Source organism: Mastigoproctus giganteus, chromosome 9 (assembly GCF_048544385.1).
Source record: "Mastigoproctus giganteus isolate SK-2022 chromosome 9, ASM4854438v1, whole genome shotgun sequence".
Taxonomy (NCBI): Eukaryota; Metazoa; Arthropoda; class Arachnida; order Uropygi; family Thelyphonidae; genus Mastigoproctus; species Mastigoproctus giganteus.
Genome location: NC_143583.1, coordinates 142,951,297 through 142,970,361, shown reverse-complemented (window position 1 = coordinate 142,970,361; position 19,065 = coordinate 142,951,297). Strand labels below are relative to the sequence as shown.

Below are 19,065 nucleotides of genomic sequence, written 5' to 3'. Positions count from 1 at the left end.
CAGTGTCTGGAGACTAGGCACCGGCGAGGTGATCTAATAGAGGTGTATAAAGCCTTGAATGGTTTGAGCATGCCCAATGCCAATGGAATTCTTCCTCTTGCTCAGAATAATCGCCTGAGAGGGTATAAATTCAAATTGAGGAAAGAAAGATGTAGAATAGATGTGTGGAAATTTGCCTTTAGCCAGCGGGTAGTTGGTTGGCGGAACAGACTTCCATCCCTTGTTGTGGGAGTTGATAGCCTAATTAAATTTAAGACTCAGCTGGACAGGTATTTCGAATGAATGGAGGGGTGAAATGGGAGTGTTTTTTTTTTTTTTTTTTTTTTGCTGATGCTGCATAAGCTTGCTTTCTTGCATCATATTCCTCTACTAATGCTAATGCTGTACCTCATAATAAGAATTATAGCAATGTAACTCAGAGTGGCCACTCCTCAGGGCTATAAAACTAAAAAGAGGTATTAGTATCTTTAAACAACAAACATATGTCTCTTTTTGTTACAATACATTTGGCCAGGAAAGGTACAGAGTGCAACCTTTGACAATTTTGTTGATTTTGAACTGTTTTTGCATTTTTCTAAAAAAATGTGACATGATAGAAACTTTTTACTGCATATTCATAATCAGCAAAATGCTTATTTTCACCCATGTTAACAAAACCTTGCTGACCAGTATTACCACTCAGTCTTCTCCCACTCAGCCATCCTTATATTCATGTAGCAACTTGTCCTTAATGCCATCCTGCTCCAGTTTTTACAGTAGTCTTCCGTGTGCCACAGTATCAAAAGCTTTCCTAAAATCCAAGTATATGATATCAAAATTATTTCTTGCGTCCAGTTCCTTTGTGACCACATCATAGTATCCAATCAAATTTGTCAGGCAAGACTTCCCCTTAACAAAACCATGCTGTGTCTGAGCTATAACTGAAGTCTTGTCTAAATGATCCTGCAGTGCTTCTTTAACCAGTGACTCCATTATTTTCCCTGGAACAGAAGTTAGACTAACAGGTCTGTAATTATTCGTGTTACCCTTTGAACCCCCTTTGTGAATTGGGGATACATTTGCACATCTCCAGTCCATGGGGACCTCCACTGAATCCAAGGAAGCTTCATAATTATGGCTGAGGGTTTGCTTAACTACCTGTGCTGTTTCCTTTAATATAACTGGATAGATCCTATCCACCCCAGGTGCCTTTCTTATGTTCAGTTTCAACAGTTTCTCCTCCACTTTATTCTCAGTTATTACAAAATCATTTAGCTCCTTGCCAGAGTTTGATAAACTTCTGGCCTCAACTTCCCTACAGAACTAGTCATGTGTAAATGTAGATGCAAAATACTCATTCAGTTTGTTAGCTACCTCACCAGGTTCATCAACAGTTGAACCATCAATGTCAAGTGGACCAATCTGATTCATCCCCTTCCTTCTGGAGTTTACATAAGTAAAGAAGTCTTTACTGTTTTTCTTTGCATTATTTTCCAAAGATTTCTCATAATCTGCTGTTGCTTGCCTAAGTCCTTTGTGACTTGATTACAGACTATCTTATATCTACCATAGGCATCTGTGTCTCCTGATAATTTATATGCATCCCATGCATTTTTCTTCTCTGCCACTTGTCTCATTTGGTTATTTGACATCCATTTAGGCCTAAATCTTGGACAGTATTTCTTAGTTGGTATGAAAAGCCTAGTAGCTTCCAAGATTAATTCCTTGAATGCTTTCAATTTAGAATTTGCTGTTGGTAGCGTCATTAGTTGGTCCTACCTAATAAAATTTAAAAAATCTCTGAGATCAGACTGTATCAGACTAATCTCGGACTGTACTTGTTAACAGGAGAGATTGCTTCTACAGGGATGGGATACACTTAAATAGAAAGGGTGCAAGAATATTTGCTGATGCTATCGAGGCAGTGTTAGGTGGGTCGGAAAACTGCTAGCTTGGGGGGAGACAAAGACCAATAGATTGACAGTAGCCACTGGCAGAGGTGAAAGAGATTCTTGCACTGCTTCTATTAGAATGAGCAGAAGCCTGAAAAACAAGATGCATGGTATTTCAGAGACTGCTGGGAGCCATTCCGGTACAAGTAAACACATGGGTTGTGTTAGGGTAGCTAAGAATAGAAACAGGTGCAGGTATACTTGCGTGTACACCAATGCTAGGAGTTTAGTAAATAAATTTGATGAATTTGAGGTATTGCTCAAAACATCGAAGGCAGATATTGTTGGGATATCAGAGACGTGGTGTCACACAGATATAAGGGATGCAGAACTGGAATTTGGGGAGTACAACGTCTACAGAAAGGATAGACAGGATAGGAAGGGAGGAGGGGTTATGTTATTAGTTAAGAAACACATAAAAACCAAGGAAGTGAAGCCAGTCGACATTGCTGGACAGTGCAGTGTGGAGTCAGTTTGGTGTGACATAAACATTGGGAGATCAAAATTGAGAGTAGGAGTGTGCTATAGGCCTAATGACTCTGATGAGTATAATAAGGAACTGTACAGGGAAATAGAGTGGGCCAGTAAATCAGAGTGTCTTATAATGGGAGATTTTAATTTCCCAGATATTGACTGGAATTTGGGGGCTGGTTACTCACACACTAGCAGGACTTTTGTGGATTTATTGGATGATTGTTTTCTACATCAGCATGTTCGGGAGGCAACTAGAGGGAGTAATACTCTTGATTTGATTATCAGCAGTGATTCTTCATGCATTAAGAATCTGCAGATAAATGAACCACTAGGTGGCAGTGATCACAGTGTGCTGAAGTGGGATTTACTCAAAGAGGTAACTACCATTAGGGGTAAAGGGAAGGGTTATTGCTTCCGTAAAGGCGACTACGATGGACTGAGACAGTATTTAAATTCTATACAGTGGGACCAACTGATGATGTTACCAACAGCAAATTGAAAATGGGAAGCATTCAAAGAACTTATCTTGGAAGCTACTAGGCTTTACATACCAACTAAGAAATATTGTTCAAGGTTTAGGCCAAAATGGATGTCAGATGAACTAATGAGGCATATGGCAGAGAAGAAAAATGCATGGGATACATACAAATTAACACATGACACAGAAGCCTATGATAGATACAAGTTGATATGCAACCAAGTTACAAAGGAGGTTAGGCAGGCGAAGGCAGATTACGAGAAATCCTTGGCAAGGGATGCAAAGAAAAACAGCAAAGAGTTCTTTACTTATGTAAACTCTAGAAGGAAGGGGATGAATCAGAACTTGATATTGATGGGTCAACTGTTGATGATCCTGCTCAGGTAGCTAACAAACTAAATGAATATTTTGCATCGACATTCACACATGAGGAGTTATTCAGCGAGGGGAATGCCAGAGGTGTATTCAACTCTAGCAGTAAGCTACAGAATCTTGAAATAACTGGGAGTAAAGTGGAGGAGAAACTGTTGAAGATAAACACAAGAAAGGCATCCGGGGTGGATGGGATCTATCCAGTTATATTAAAGGAGGCAGCAAAGGAAGTAAGCAAACCCTTAGCCATAATTATGAGAGCTTCCTTGGACTCAGGGGAGGTACCCATAGACTGGAAATGTGCAAATGTGACCCCAATTCACAAAGGAGGATCAAAGGCTGACACAAGTAATTATAGACCTGTGAGCTTAACTTCTGTTCCAGGAAAATTAATGGAGGCACTGGTTAAAGAAGCACTGCAGGATCATTTAGACAAGACTTCAGTTATAGCTCAGACACAGCATGGTTTTGTTAAGGGGAAGTCTTGCCTGACCAATTTGATTGGATACTCTGATGCAGTCACAAAAGAACTGGATGCAGGGAACAGCTTTGATATTATATACTTGGATCTTAGAAAGGCTTTTGATACTGTTGCACATGGAAGACTGCTACACAAATTGGAGCAGTGTGACATTGGAGGCAAATTGCTGCTATGGATAAAGGGGTGGTTGAGGGGGAGAAGACAGAGAGTGGTAAACAATGGACACTGCTCATCGTGGACTGATGTTATTAGTGGAGTCCCTCAGGGCTCAGTGTTGGGTCCATTATTGTTTTCTGTATTTATAAATGATATTGATGATGGTATATCGGGCTTAATGTCCAAGTTTGCAGACGATACAAAGGTTGGCAGGGTTGTCAAGGACACTACTGACACTATGCTGCTGCGACAGGATCTGGAAAGGTTGAGCAGATGGGCTGAGAGGTGGCAAATGAAGTTTAACATTGATAAATGTAAAGTACTACACATGGGAAACAGCAACCCCAGAGCAACGTATCAACTCTGTGGTACTACACTGACAGTGGTAGAGAATGAAAGGTACTTGGGGGTGGTTGTGCAGGCAGATATGAAGTTCTCTGAGCAGTGCAGACGGGCTGCAAGAGTAGCTCATGGAGTATTGTCAATGATATACAGGAATTTTTCCAGCAGGGATAAGGAGGTGATTATTCCATTGTATAAGGCGATGGTCAGGCCACACCTAGAGTACTGTATACAGGTCTGGAGACCTCATTTCAAGAAGGATGTAGAGCTGCTGGAACGAGTACAGAGAAGGGCAACAAGATTAGTGAATGGAACAAAGGGGTGCTCTTACGAAGAAAGGCTTAAGTTTTGCAAATTACAGTGTCTGGAGACTAGGCACCAGCGAGGTGATCTGATAGAGGTGTATAAAGCCTTGAATGGTTTAAGCATGCTCAATGCTGATGGGATTCTTCCTCTAGCTCAGAAAAATCACCTGAGAGGGCATAAATTCAAATTGAGGAAAGACAGATGTAGGATAGACGTGCGGAAATTTGCCTTTAGCCAGCGGGTTGTTGGTTGGTGGAACAGACTTCCATCCCTTGTGGTGGAGGTTGATAGCCTAAACAAGTTTAAGGCTCAGCTGGACAGGTATTTTGAACGAACAGAGGGGTGAAGTGGAAGTGGGTTTTTTTTTTTTTTTTTTTTTTTTTGGCTGATGCTGCATAAGCTTGCTTTCTTGCATCAAATGCCTCTACTAATGCTAATGCTGATCAATGTAGTCACCTTTATGAAAGTAAAAACCCTTCCCTTTGCCCCTGATGCACTTTGCCCCAAATTTCAGAAGAAAACAAAATAAAATTTCGGATTTTATGTTTAGAAATATTATTAAAAAATTGAACAGTATTATATATATATATATATTTGACAATATTACTTACTTCTGCTTTCAGGTAACTCCCACATTAGTACACTGTGATCACTGCCATCTAGTGGTTCCTTGATCTGCAGATTCTTATGTCATGAAGAATCACTGCTGATAATCAAATCAAGACAATGTGTATTTGTTGGAAATATATATGTAATAAATATATTTCTCACAAATGTATTTATTGGATGTATATTTTTAAGATATAATACCAATATATTTAGCAATACTAAGTACATTGGTGTTAATTGGCTTTCTAAATTAATTTGAAACTAATCTTGAATTCATTCTTAAGATTTTATATTCAGCATATAAGGCAACCTTAAAATTTTAATGATTGTTTTGTGCTTCAAAGATTGAATTATACACCGGAATATATGGTAACCAAATTTCAGAAGAAAACAAAATAAAATTTCGGATTTTATGTTTAGAAATATTATTAAAAAATTGAACAGTATTATATATATATATATATATATTTGACAATATTACTTACTTCTGCTTTCAGGTTAATTTAAAATTTATTTCAAATGTGCCATGCTTTACAGCATACAATTTAAAATTTTGTATATTGCTTCCTGCAGGTAGTATGCACATTGAGAGAATATCAATGTGCATACTACCTGCAGGAAGTATGCACATTGTTCTTGTCTTTCCTATGTGAAAACAGTAATAAATCTTTCAGAAACAACTAGAGTAAACCTAGATATTTATTGAACTAATTGGAAAAGAAAAACAATAACCTGAAAATATAAACATGTGTTGGTGTTTACCCAGTACCATGCCACTCTTAAGCTAAAAGCCAAATAATTGCAAAGATGGTGATAGGTCGCCCGACAAGTTCTGTATAATTTCTGTACAAAAAAAACCATAAAATAATCACTTCAGAAACTATTGCAGTAAAAGCTTCATTATATTTATGAAGATAGAAAAAAATTTCTGATTTTTAAATATTGATTAATAGTTAATGCAAGAATGTTATTTTCAAGGAGTACCTGCCAGGTGACCCACAACCACTGCCAAGTTAAAGAAATAAGAGATGAAAAGGAAACCAAACTGCTGGTGCCTTTCCCATTTTCTTGTGCTTTGATTTTGGCATTTATTTTTAATTCATGCTTATTTAGATTTATGGCCAAAAACTGGAAATTGCCAGAGCCCATTGCCAGTTTTCATACATTGCACTACATTTCTGTTATGGATTGCATGTTACTGGAAATTCTAAATATCAATTCTAATTTTGGAACTTTTTTATTTATATTTTAAGCGCACACTAGTCATGAAGATTTAATTCAAAGTTTAAGTTGGAAATTGGATGGAACAGTGTTAATAAGCTCTGGAAGAGACAATAAACTTTCAATTTGGGATCCAAGGAATAAGGAAGAGTCTCAAGTTGGTATTTCTTTTTATATATGTATGTATGTTTTTGTGTGTTATATATATATATATAAAATATAGAAAATTAATAAATAACTTATGTAAAGTAAACTAAACAAGAACTGATTAATGCCATCTATACATATCTAGATAGAACATTACATCACTCTTATTATATAGTTTAAGTACAGTTAGTAAACTAGGTAAGATATATTTCATATAGGATAAGCTGGTAGCTATTTAACCCTATAATAGCCATAACTGGTCCACGAGGCCAAACCTAGTAAAGGATGATAGGGGGACATATTGAAAGGCTAACCCTTTCAATATGTCCCCCTACAATTAACCTGGCTATCAGTTTCTGATATCATCTGCTTGTTTAACACAGTCAAAAGGTAATTAATGCGATAAATGGATAAGTATAATTAAAGTTAGAAAATAATTTTGTTGTTAACAAACAGGCTGGATGACTTTAGCCCTACCGATAGCTAAGTCAGCAAAAGCATATATTAAGGAAGAAGAGTAATAAATGACCAATATCCTTCAATTAATATCGTATTAATAAGTACAAAAGGAGCAAAAGCTAAAAAAGGAGAATGGATTCAAGGTTTAAGAAAAGCAATAGTACCTCAATCCCCCTCGAATTACTCTAATAGTTCATGAGGTAAAAAAAATAGAATATGATAGTAAAAAGTTAAAAGTAAAGGGAAAGCTATAATGCAAATGTATGTCGGATTTTACCGGGAGCGTAACTTCCCGTCCCTTATAGAAAGAGATCCTGGTATATCATAAGTATAATGCAGCAAAGTAGGATAATATAATGTATTTTATGGAAAAGAAGCGGACAGTGGAAAGGCTAATTCCTACATGCTTAAATCGTGGTAAAACGTTACGTTAAGAATAACAAACTAGTTAGGCAAAATCAAACTTACCACAAAAATGAAATATAAGAAAGACCACGCTGTAGAGCACGTGTTGTTTTCTGATATCATCTGCCTGTTTAAGGCAGATGATATCAGAAACTGATAGCGGGGTTAATTGTAGGGGGACATTGAAAAGGTTAGCCCTCGATAAAGTCCCTTTCAGTGTGTCCTATTACCTATAATTGACTTGATATATATTATTATTATGTTTATTATTTGTTTTATTTTTACTTTTACTTTGACTAATGATCATCCTTTACTAAGTTTGGCCTCGTGGACCAGTTATGGCTATTATAGGGTTAAATAGCTACCAGCTTATCCTATATGAAATATATCTTACCTATTTTACTAATAGTACTTAAACTATACAAAAAAAAAAATATATATATATATCATATGGATATTCTAAGCAGTTTAAACAATTCAAGCATTAGATTATGGTGAAATGGAGCAACCATCTGAAAATGATTCAATGTTCCAAGCAATGATAAAGTTCTCTGTAAAAACTAATTCTGTTCTATTACTGAAAGCATATGATAGCTGCCAACTTTCAAGTATTAGTAAGTCTTCTGAAAATGATGGTTCAACTGAAATTTTTAATAGCTCCGTTTTTATAATTCAAAGTGCAGCTATCAGAAAATTTTATGCCCAAGTCTTCAGATTCCAGCAATTGAATAACACAAAAATTAACAGTCATAGACAGGACAAAATGGAATGTGCAGTTTGACAGAATGGCAAATAGGGAGAAAGAAACTTCAAGATGACAATTTGCTCTGCCATCCAAAATTCGGAATAAACATAATCATAGCACATTCTATAACTGTATAATTGTAGAATGTGTTATGCTAACAGTGAAATACCATCACCTGAAAAACAACTGTTTCTAACAGAAGCCAGCTGCCAATTTATACAGTTGATAAGAAATTAAATCTAGCAAAAAAATTTGCTTAGCTGTTAATTTAGAAGGAATCAAAATTCCTTCTAAATGTGTTTTTTTATATGGAAAAAAAAAATGCTAATTAATCACAATAAGCACAAAGATCAAGCACAATAAGAATATATGATTTTTGAACTTGATGGAGCCAGTGCTTCAAACCAGCAACGATTTTTTTCTTATTTTGGTTTCCCTTGCAAAAAGTTTGTTTCAGTTTTCTCAATTTCAATCAATCAATAATTGTTTTGATCTTCTCAAACAATGTTTTTTTTGTTTCAAATTTTGTTTTGATTTAAATGTAAACAGAAGTGTTCCGAATGGATTGCACCTATAATTCCAGTGGCAGCCATCTTATTTCAAGATGGCAATTAAAAATAAAAGTACCACAGTGAGAGTAATGTAGCAAGTGTATGTCTCCTTCCCACTTACTTCTCCACCCCAAAGAGAATTTTAGTTGCAACCAGACTGTAAGCACATGATCTGCACAGGTAGTGCTTATATTGAATGACAAACATCTTGTTTCAAGATGGCAGTTAAAATTTAAACCAACTCATTGGGGTGTTTAAGTACAACTCCAGGTAAATATGGTTTCAGACTGTAAATGGAAATATTATTAGAGTGAGGACACAAACACTCGGGTTTTGAAAAGTAGACTGAAAAACACGACAAGTTTTGGATGTTTTCTTGAGAAAAAACCTGATTATTAAGTGGTTAAACGTTGAGCTTACAGATTTCTAAATTATTCAATTCACTCTGATTCCTCTCTGTGAATAGAAGAAACATATGCACATTGCAGAGGCATCCCATGAATTCAAGGATGCTCTCATAATTATGGCTGAAGGAGTACTTACCTCCTTTGTTGCTTTTTTAATACAACTGGATAGATTCCACCAGCCCCAGGTGCCTTTTTTTTGTTTTTCTTTAGGTTCAACAGTTTCTCTTCCACCTTCCTTTTAGTTATCATAATGATAATCATTAACTCCCAGTTAGAATTATGTATACTTCTGGTGTCCCTATTCTTAAAGACTTCTTTATGTGTGAATTAGATGCAAAATATTTATCCAATTTGTCAGCAACCTGTACAGGATCATCAGCAGTTAGAGCATTCGTGGCTTAGTGGACCAATTGCACTGAACAACAGTGAAAAATGTTTTCAAGAAAAATATGCTGGACTTAGTATATTCTTTAATACTAATTTCAAAATACAGTCTGTTTTTCCTTAGTGCCCTCAGTTTACAAGGTATTTCATATTTTAGTTTTTACGTACTTAGATTTTGGTTCATCTATTCATATTAGTTTGACTGCTAGCTGACAAGTTCTGGAGTTAGGTGTTTTTTTTAGATCTTGCCACAGTTTCTAGACTATTCTGTTCCCACCTGAACCTTGCATGCCAGATGGATATAAAACCTAACCTCCTGGACAGGTTAAATCATTCAGAGTTATGTCTGTGAGTTAATGTTGTGGCACATTAGTAAATGTATATGGGTACTTGAGGCTGTCATAGACATTCTCTCAGGTATGTCAAGTTGGGCTTGCTACCAGGGAGTCTAAAACACTGATGGAACTGATATTTGGGTAACACACAAGCTAAATGAACTCAATTTTGGCAAGGTCTGGTCGGTCTATCACCACCAAATCCTGGTAGGGCTGTTAATAACCCTGGGTATAGCCTCCATGTGCAAGTCCTGAAATACAGCACTTTGTATACTGGAGTTGACCACAAAGGTGCAAACCAAAGTAAGCAGGAGTTAAGCTGTGGCATCCACACCACATTACATGGAGGAATGCCACCTCCTCCTTATTACCGAGGCGCCTCCGTAGCCAGGTGGGCAGGAGCAGCAGTGCGTAGCACATGCTTCTTGACTAGGCCGGGGTTCGAGCCCGTGACCACCAAATACAGAGGATGCGGAAATGTCAGGAAATGACCACTGCATATCCCCAGAGCAATATGGCCCTAGTTGCTAATGCTCCTAAAAACCAAATAACAAACAAGAAGCCTCCTTATTACCAGGCAATACTAGGTGGTAGATGACTCTCAGCAAGTGGTGCTATATAACCACTTTGCATATTGGAGGCTTGGCATGGTGGAATCCATGTTTAGTCTCCAGAGCAAAGCTCTGACAACCTCCCCCCCCCCCCAATCTCTTCCATCACGCAGTATTGATGACTTTTGAGGCTATGATGGACATCATGGCAAGATACAATCTCTGTTACATTTTGAGGGTACAGCTCTAAAACTCTGTTCACAGGCAGTCACTAGATAGTCCAGCCAACAGAACCTATTAATAACTCTCTAGAAGGCTTCAGGAACATCTAGTATATAATCTCGCTGCTTCTACTATGCCAGAGAGTGACTGGAGGGAGTTTGAGTAGTGTGTATGTGTATGTGGTGGAGCATTGTTGAGGACACATTATATCAAGGCACTGGGTATATTCTTGCTGTGTGTACACCATATCCAAAAATTTCATTACTTCATACAGTTTATCCTCTTCTCCTTTTCTTACTACTGAACATATCGTGAATAGTCAAACCAATAGAACAGACTTATCTGTGAAAAGATATACGCCTCCCAAACAGTTCCTTGTTCATTTCACAAATACATGTGGTCACAGTTCCAATCTGAATGATATCCATTTCGACTTACATTCTGCTAAACCTCACGTTCTTTTTCTGACAGCATTCAATTATCGGTTGATTCAACCACTGCTCATCTCAATTGCCATAATTATTCACTATTTGTACAAGAGAAGTTTACCTCAATATGATATGTAGAACACTTCCGAATGATACTCTGCAGAAATTAAAATGAAAACAATTAAAAAATTGAAAAGTAAGAAAAAATTAACAATTAATTAAAAATCAAATTAACACAACTCAACACAATTAAACATTAGGTAAAAAATTAAATCGTTTTGAAATTTTTATCGTTAAATAAATTTTTTACTTAATTTTTAATTGTGTTCATTTGATTTTTAATTATTGTTAATTATTTCTTACTGTAATGTAAGATTTTCGATTTTTTAATTGTTTTTGTTTTAATTTCTGGAGAGTATCATTCTGAAGTGATCTATGTATCATATTGAGGTAAATTTCTCTTATTCTTTTATAAATATTGATATCAACGTAGAATGTATTGAGCATTATAGCTCTGGTTCATACTATCAAATAATTATTCACTATACGATTCATTTTGCTTCAAAGGTGGTAGTTGTGCATATTTGGTATTCATTGTCCAGGGAAAGATCGAAGGCAAGAAATGCCCAGGCAGACCGAAAATGGCATGGCTAGATAACATCAACACCTGGCTTCACATGACAACAGCACAAATTCTACACGCAGCGCTAGACAGAGAACAATATCAAAACGAAGTCGCAAACGCCATTCGGCAGCATTAAAGAAGAAGAAGTCCAGGGACTTAATAATTTGGAATCTCCTCTTTTCAATCTTCTTTGGCTTAAAATCTCTTTACCTAATTCTGTCAAATTCATCTGCTACCTCTATCTTTCTCCCAACTCCACTAATCACTTGGAATTCTTTGAGTTTCTCTCTTTGAAACTTGACTTTCTCCAGGCCAACTTCCCTAACAGTGAAGTAATTTTCCTTAGTGATTTTAATGTTCACAACTCCAGTTAGCTTCCGCTTTTCAGTCACAGATCCAACAGGTTGTGATACTGAGGCTTTTTGCAATTATTAATGACCTTGCACAGATTGTTCTTTTAATTACAGAATACCAGACAATCCTAACCAACAACCAAGCCAACACTCTTGATCTTTTTCTCAACCATTTCAAGTACATAATCAAGGTGAATGGCTCTCTAGGCACCTCAGATCACAACTTGGTGATGGTTTCTTCACTGATGGAGCCTTGTTCTCATGGCCATTCTCAACCTTGTGTTGTTTGGCATCATAAGAATGCAAAATGGGATGATCTGGGAGATCTTTTCTTTTCCTTTGTTGGATTACTGTTTCAAAGTAATGATGTCAGTGTGTGTTCAGATTATTTAAGTGAATGTATTCTTGTAGAGATGGAATCCTTTATTCCACACTCCACCTTAAAATTTTGTCCTTTATCTAAACCTTGGTTTTCCAATAAATATGCTCAGGATCAAGATAAGAATGTTACATATCATGATTGGCTTGTATCCAAATCTCCAGGTGCAGTTTCTTCCTACACCAAAGTTCGCAACAATTATAAAGCAGCTATTAATCAGTCCAAACTAGATTTCAAATAGGCAAAGAGCAGAACACTTGCTTCTTGTTCAAATGGTAGTCAAGCATTCTGGTCTCTTGCCAAAGCTATTGGCTGCAACTTTTGCCCTTCTCCTCTGGTTCTATTGCCACATCAGCCAAAGGTAAAGCTGACTTGTTATAACAATGCTGATAAAATTAGCTGAGTATCTTAATGGCACATCAAATTTTCTTGAGTGAAATGGATGTAGCACATTCTAGTTTTTCATGACTCAAACTGATACATGTAGAAGGTTTCTGTCAGCTGTGGCAATCAAACCAGAAGATGTGATTTAACTTTTGTAAAACTTGCATCTTTTATGGAGGTGAAACCAACATCCTCTTCAGTAGTAGGTGACTATTTCTTCCTTAAAATGTAAACCATGCAACGTCATATTGAAAACAATTTAAACCATGCCGTGAAAGCTCCTATAACATTTTCTTGAATGATCCTTGCTGCATGAGTTGATCCTCCGGCTAAATTATGCTGAAATTGTAATTCCAAGGTGTCACCAGTTCCTACAACATGATGTCCTATGGTGAGCTGTTTCATTTGTCGATCATCAGATTACAGCAGGGCAGTTCCTTGTGCTGTGGATGACAGCTGTGTGATGTGGTTCCTGGTACTGCAGACATGAGCTTTGGCAGCTGCTAGATAATCACTAATGATTCAAGATGACTAGTACAAATAGGCCAGACAAACATCCCTAGTTAGCCCACATTTCATCACTGAGTGCTCTTTCAAGGTGGAGTATTCGAGGACAGGTGCTTCCCTAAGTGGTATTTCAAGGCAGAGTATTCGAGGACCACTGCTTCCCTGAGTGGTATTTCAAGTGTGAGTACTCGACGAGGATAGGTGATTCAGGTTGTGCATTTCATCACTGATTGGTCTTTTAAGTCGGTGTACTGGATGAGTTGATTGGAAATCTCTGACAAAACATATTTCAACACTTATGAAGGTGATGCATTTGCAATAGATCTGTGTTCATCTTCTGACTACAATTTACTGATGAGAATACTTTTCCGGCCTGACTGCAATTTACTTTGGAGAATATTTCCATGGTGTGGAATTCAGCTTTCTGGGCAATATTTCATTTATTAAAAAGACTTTTCTTTCTCAGATTGGCCATTTCTCACCAGCTACTTTCTGCAGCAGGGACTCCAAATTCATTTTATATGAACTGCAGTTCTTCAATGTCTTATACTTGTGAGGAAATATAAAGTGCAGAACTTCAATATCTTGTAATGGAGTGGGAATTAGTGATGTAAGCCTGTAAATATCTGTACAGTATTGTGATTAGTGGCAGGGATGCCAGGAAGGCTGGCTGGACTGCATAGTACAATAAATAAATAAAAAACAATAGTCCTACTTTTCTTTTAACTCACATATTGATGACCTTGGTAAACCACCTCCTACCATTCCCAGTGCACTTCATTCAATGCTCCCTGTGGTTTTCCGTCAAAAGGATGTCAGAAGGATTTTGACAACCTTGATGCTAAGAAAGCTCCACAGCTTCTCAAAACCTGTGCTCCTGAACTTACTCCTGTTCTGTGTCACCTTTTTTTTCATTTTCGTATTCCAAAGGTGTTTTCCCCTTCTGTTTGGAAATTGCTCATATCTAGCAAGTTCCTAAAAAGGGTGACAAATCCCTCCCATCCAATTATTGTCCCATTGCATTTCCTTTTACTCTTTCTAAAGTAATGGAAAAATCAATTAACTGCCAACTCTTAAAACTATTTAGAAACCTGCCATCTGGTCAATGATTGCCAGTATGAATTCTGTCCGTGTTGATCCACCGGTGATATTCTGGCTTATGTTACCCATCTATGGACAAATTCAATGGAAAAGTTTGGTGAAACTCCAGCAGTTGCTCTTGACATTTCAAAGACTGTTGATCGTGTTTGGCATAAAGATCTAAATAAGCTTCCAGCTTATGGCTTCCTAACTGTTTTTTTTAAATTGGGTATCCAGTGTTCTCTCTTACTGCTCACTGTGGATAATGGTAGATGGCTCTCTGTCTTCTAACTTCTCCACTAATCTGGTGTTCCCCGAGATATGGTTCTTTCTCCCACTCTTTTCATCTTGTATATTAATGACCTTCTTCCATTGATTGGAAATCCTATCCATAGTTTTGCTGAACCACATTGCATTCCACATTCCAGTTTCAAACAATTTACCGTGCTCATACAGCTTCAACTTCTCAAATATCCACCACTAATTCCTTAAATTAGCATTAGCATTAGTAGAGGCATATGATGCAAGAAAGCAAGCTTATGCAGCATTAAATGTTGATATCTAGGTAATTCTCCTGTGGGGAAAAGGTAACTTAGTTGATTTCACTCCTTCTAAAACTTAGTATTATCTTATCTAACAAAAAGGATTCTTCTGTTCCTATGCTTATCTTTGATGACATTATGGTTTCTAGGCAAGATCATATATCTCTATTGGGAATTACCCTGACTTCTAATCTTCCTTGGCATAAGCACATTACAAATATTGCTTCATCTGCATCTAAAAAGCGGTTTTCTCTTTCAATCTTCTCGGTGTTACTTTTCTTCCAAACAGCTGTTTTCACTCTGTTCAAATCGCAAATCTGCCTTAGCATGGAATATTGTTTCCACATTTGGGGCAGTGCCCCCAAAACTTGTCTCAGACGTCTAGATTCCATTCAGAAGAGGGCAGTTAGGTTAATTAATGACTCATCTCTAACAGAGTCTCTGCCTCAGAGATGTTCTCTTTCTGCCGCATGCCTTTCCTATAGATACTTCCCCGGGCACTCTTCTTCTGAATTGGCTTCTGTAATTCCACACTCTCTTTCTCTTCCAAAGCAGTCCAAACACATGCCACAAACAGTCAACATCCATTTGCTGTCCAACTTCAAACTCACAGAACCAACTTTTCTTCTTCCTCATTTATTCATACAACTTCAGTTTTCTGGAAAAACCCCCCTTCATATGCGTTTCCTGAAAATTATAGTCTGCAGAAATTCGAGTCTGACATCCACAACTGTCTTCTTTCATCTTCTCAACCTTCAACCCATGCATGGTACTAAGTATTATAGGTTCTAATATATCATCATTCTTCTCTTTCTTGGTGATTCCCTTCTACTTCTGACTCTCTCTCTCTCTCACTCAGGGCGCCTCCGTAGCCAGGTGGGAAGGAGCAGCAGTGCGTAGCACATGTTTCTTGATTAGACCGGGGTTCGAGTCCGTCACCACCAAATACGGAGGATGCGGAAAGGTCAGGAAATGACCACCGCATATCCCGGAGCAATATGGCCTTAGTTGCTAATGCTCCTAAAAACCAAATAACATAACAACATCTCTCTCACTCAGGCTAATTCAGAATTTTTTTTTGGCAGGTACAGCATAAACCTCATGCTTATAATAATAACCAGGATAATACATCAGAAGCTAGCAAGGAAATACCAGTTGATTGAAGAAAGTGTACCGTACTACAAATACGAATCCCAGGCAGTACTAGAGACTCCAACCCACAAGCTGTACTGGGACTGCGCCATAATAATGGATGGGACAATCCCACACAACAGACCGGACATAACCCTTGTGGATAAGAAGTAAAAGGCTACCTATCTGATTGACATGGCAGTACCCAATACTGGCAACCTGCAGAAAACCCTTGGGAAAAAAATCGAGAAGTACACCAACCTAAGACACGAGATGTGTGGCATATGCAACAAGTAATAACCAGCCCGATCATCATGTCAACCACAGGTATGGTGCCAGAGACCCTACATAACAGCCTAGCAGCAATAGATCTCCCAGCATCACCTACAAGGAACTCCAGAAAGTCGCAATCCTGAACACCTGTAGGATAGTCAGAGAGTTCCTCGACCAACAGTAACACCAGACATAACAAAAACCACCCTGTGTACTTGGTAGCAATACCCGTTATGAGGTGGAACCCCAATCAGGGTGAAATAATAATACCTCTTATGCTTGGGGTTCTCATTAAAAAAAAATAATAATAAAAAAAAAATATTCATGCTCTTAGAATCTAAAGTTTTTGGTATCAAGGTAAATTAAGTGTGCTTTTAAAATGTTATATTAGTGTGCTAAATCACCAGATAGCTTCTGTTAGTTGTGATTACAGAATTCAATCTCACAGACAGTCTATAACTGTATTAAAGAAAGCATATGAACTTTTGGCTGCAAATTAGGTGATCAAGACAAGAAATGGGCACCTTATATATGCTGCACTATTTAGAGTGTTAAATCCTTTGGAACTGTAAGTACGAATATCCTTCAAAAAAGTTCCTGAATATTTTTTGGCAACAATAGACATGTCCGTTCCGATATTCCATGTCAGACTTGGTAATTTGGAATCTTCTGTTTTCGATCTTCTCTGGCTTAAAATCTCTCTATGTCATTCTGTCAAATTCATCTGTTGTCTCTACCATTCTCTCAATTGCACTAATCACTTGGAACACTTTGACTTCCTCTCTTTGCAATTTGACTTTTTCCAGTTCAACTTTCCTAACAGTGAGGTAATTTTCGTTGGTGATTTTAGTTGGCTTCTGTTTTCTAGTCATAGGTTGTGAATTGCAAAAGTCTCGGGCGCCTCCGTAGCCAGGTGGGAAGGAGCAGCAGTGCGTAGCACATGCTTCTTGATTAGACCGGGGTTCGAGCCCGTCACCACCAAATACGGAGGATGCGGAAAGGTCAGGGAATGACCACCGCATATCCTGGAGCAATATGGCCTTAGTTGCTAATGCTCCTAAAAACCAAACAACAAGCAAAAGTCTCGGCATCTCGACCAACTGGGCCCAGTTGGTCGAGATGCCGAGACTTTTGCAATTATTCTTGGTCGTCGACTTACAACCTATGCGACTTACGACCGGCCGCACTTACGAACACAAAAAAAATAATAAATAATAAATAAATGAATAAATTAATAATAAACCAACCAGGTGAGGAGGCACATTGATGACGGGAGGCCTGAGGGCAGGCACATACACTCAGTCACTTTCAAGCATCTATTGCGTGTGATGTATTAATTAAAATTCTACTGAAATACCCATAAAATGTTTAGTAAAAGGAAAATGCCTTCATCTACATATACCAGCTTAGAAGTCAAGGAAAACTATTGATTTAGAGTGTAAAATTAAAATTATCCAGCAGTATGAAGGCGGAAAGAAAGTGAATACGATAGCATGTGACTTGAAGTTATCACATTCCACGGTATCGACCATACAAGAAAGAATTCGGGAAGCTGTGAAAGGTTCTGCACCTATTAAGTCTACAATTTTAACCAAACAACGACTGGAACCCATCCATGAAATGGAGAAATTGTTGTTTATGTTGAAGATTTAATACAAAAAAATACACCCATGAGCTTTCACACAGTGCAAGCAAAGGCTAGAAGTTTGTTGCAGAGTTTAAAATCACGCGCTGGAGATGATTATGCAGAAGATTTTCAGGCTAGTACTGGGTGGTTTAAGCATTTTAAAAAAAGATTTGCTTTGCATAATGTCTCTATAAATAAACATCTCCTACCTCAACCCAAGAACATGACCCTGACGATGCACAACCCAGCACAAGCAAAGATTAAATATTGATTTTGTAAATTTAATTTTATTAATTTTTACATTAATTTAAGATTGTACTTTTGTGTTTACAGTACATTATGTAGAGTACTATTTTTCACATTATGTACAATATAATTATAGATTGTAGTTTTGTTTTTTTATAAACAGTATGAATAATAAACCAATTAAAATGTAGAGAACGTTTGAATTTAACCTCATAGAAAGAGATAGCCTAGGCGTAGAAACGAAGGTATGTACAGAATCGCTAAGTAAAAGATAAAAACATTACTGTATTTAAAATGAAAAATAAAAGATTATAAAAATAAATTATAAAGATGATAAAAAGATTAGAAAGGTTAAAAAATACTGTTAATAAATATGTGGCTGACACACGACCAGATCGACTTACGACCTGTCAGTCGGTTGTAAGTCGATGACCGACTGTACTAATGACCTCGCACAGATTGTTCATTTACCTACAAGAATACCAGACTATCCTAACCATACAGCCAACATGCTTGATCTTTTTCTCACAAACAACCCTTCTAAGTAGACGGTCGAGGTAAGTGATCCTTTAGGCACCTCAGATCACAACTTGGTGATTGTCTCTTCTCCAATGGAGTCTTTATCTCATAGCTATTCCCAACCTCGTGTTGTTTGGCATTACAAGAATGCAAAATGGGATGACTTGCAAGATTTCTTTTCTTCTTTTCCTTGGTCGGATTACTGTTTCAAAACTTCTGATGTCAACATTTTCCTTCTGCTTGAAAATTTGCTCATATTCAGCCAGTTCCTAAAAAAGGGTGACAAATCCATCCTATCCAAATATCGTCCCATAGAAATTACTTCTACTCTCTAAAGTAATGGAGAATTCAATTAACCACCAACTCTTAAACCTCCCATCTGATCAACGATCGCC

General features: G+C 37.3%; 1 protein-coding gene across 1 annotated transcript in view; it reads left to right on the top strand.

Annotated features, from left to right (window-relative positions):
- pod1 (coronin) overlaps positions 1 to 19,065 on the top strand; it is a 588,411-nt gene that overhangs the window by 125,853 nt on the left and 443,493 nt on the right. The window contains exon 7 of the mRNA XM_090381732.1: positions 6,403 to 6,527. Coding sequence (XP_090237858.1) covers positions 6,403 to 6,527 — 125 coding nt within the window. The remainder of the gene's footprint in view (positions 1 to 6,402; positions 6,528 to 19,065) is intronic.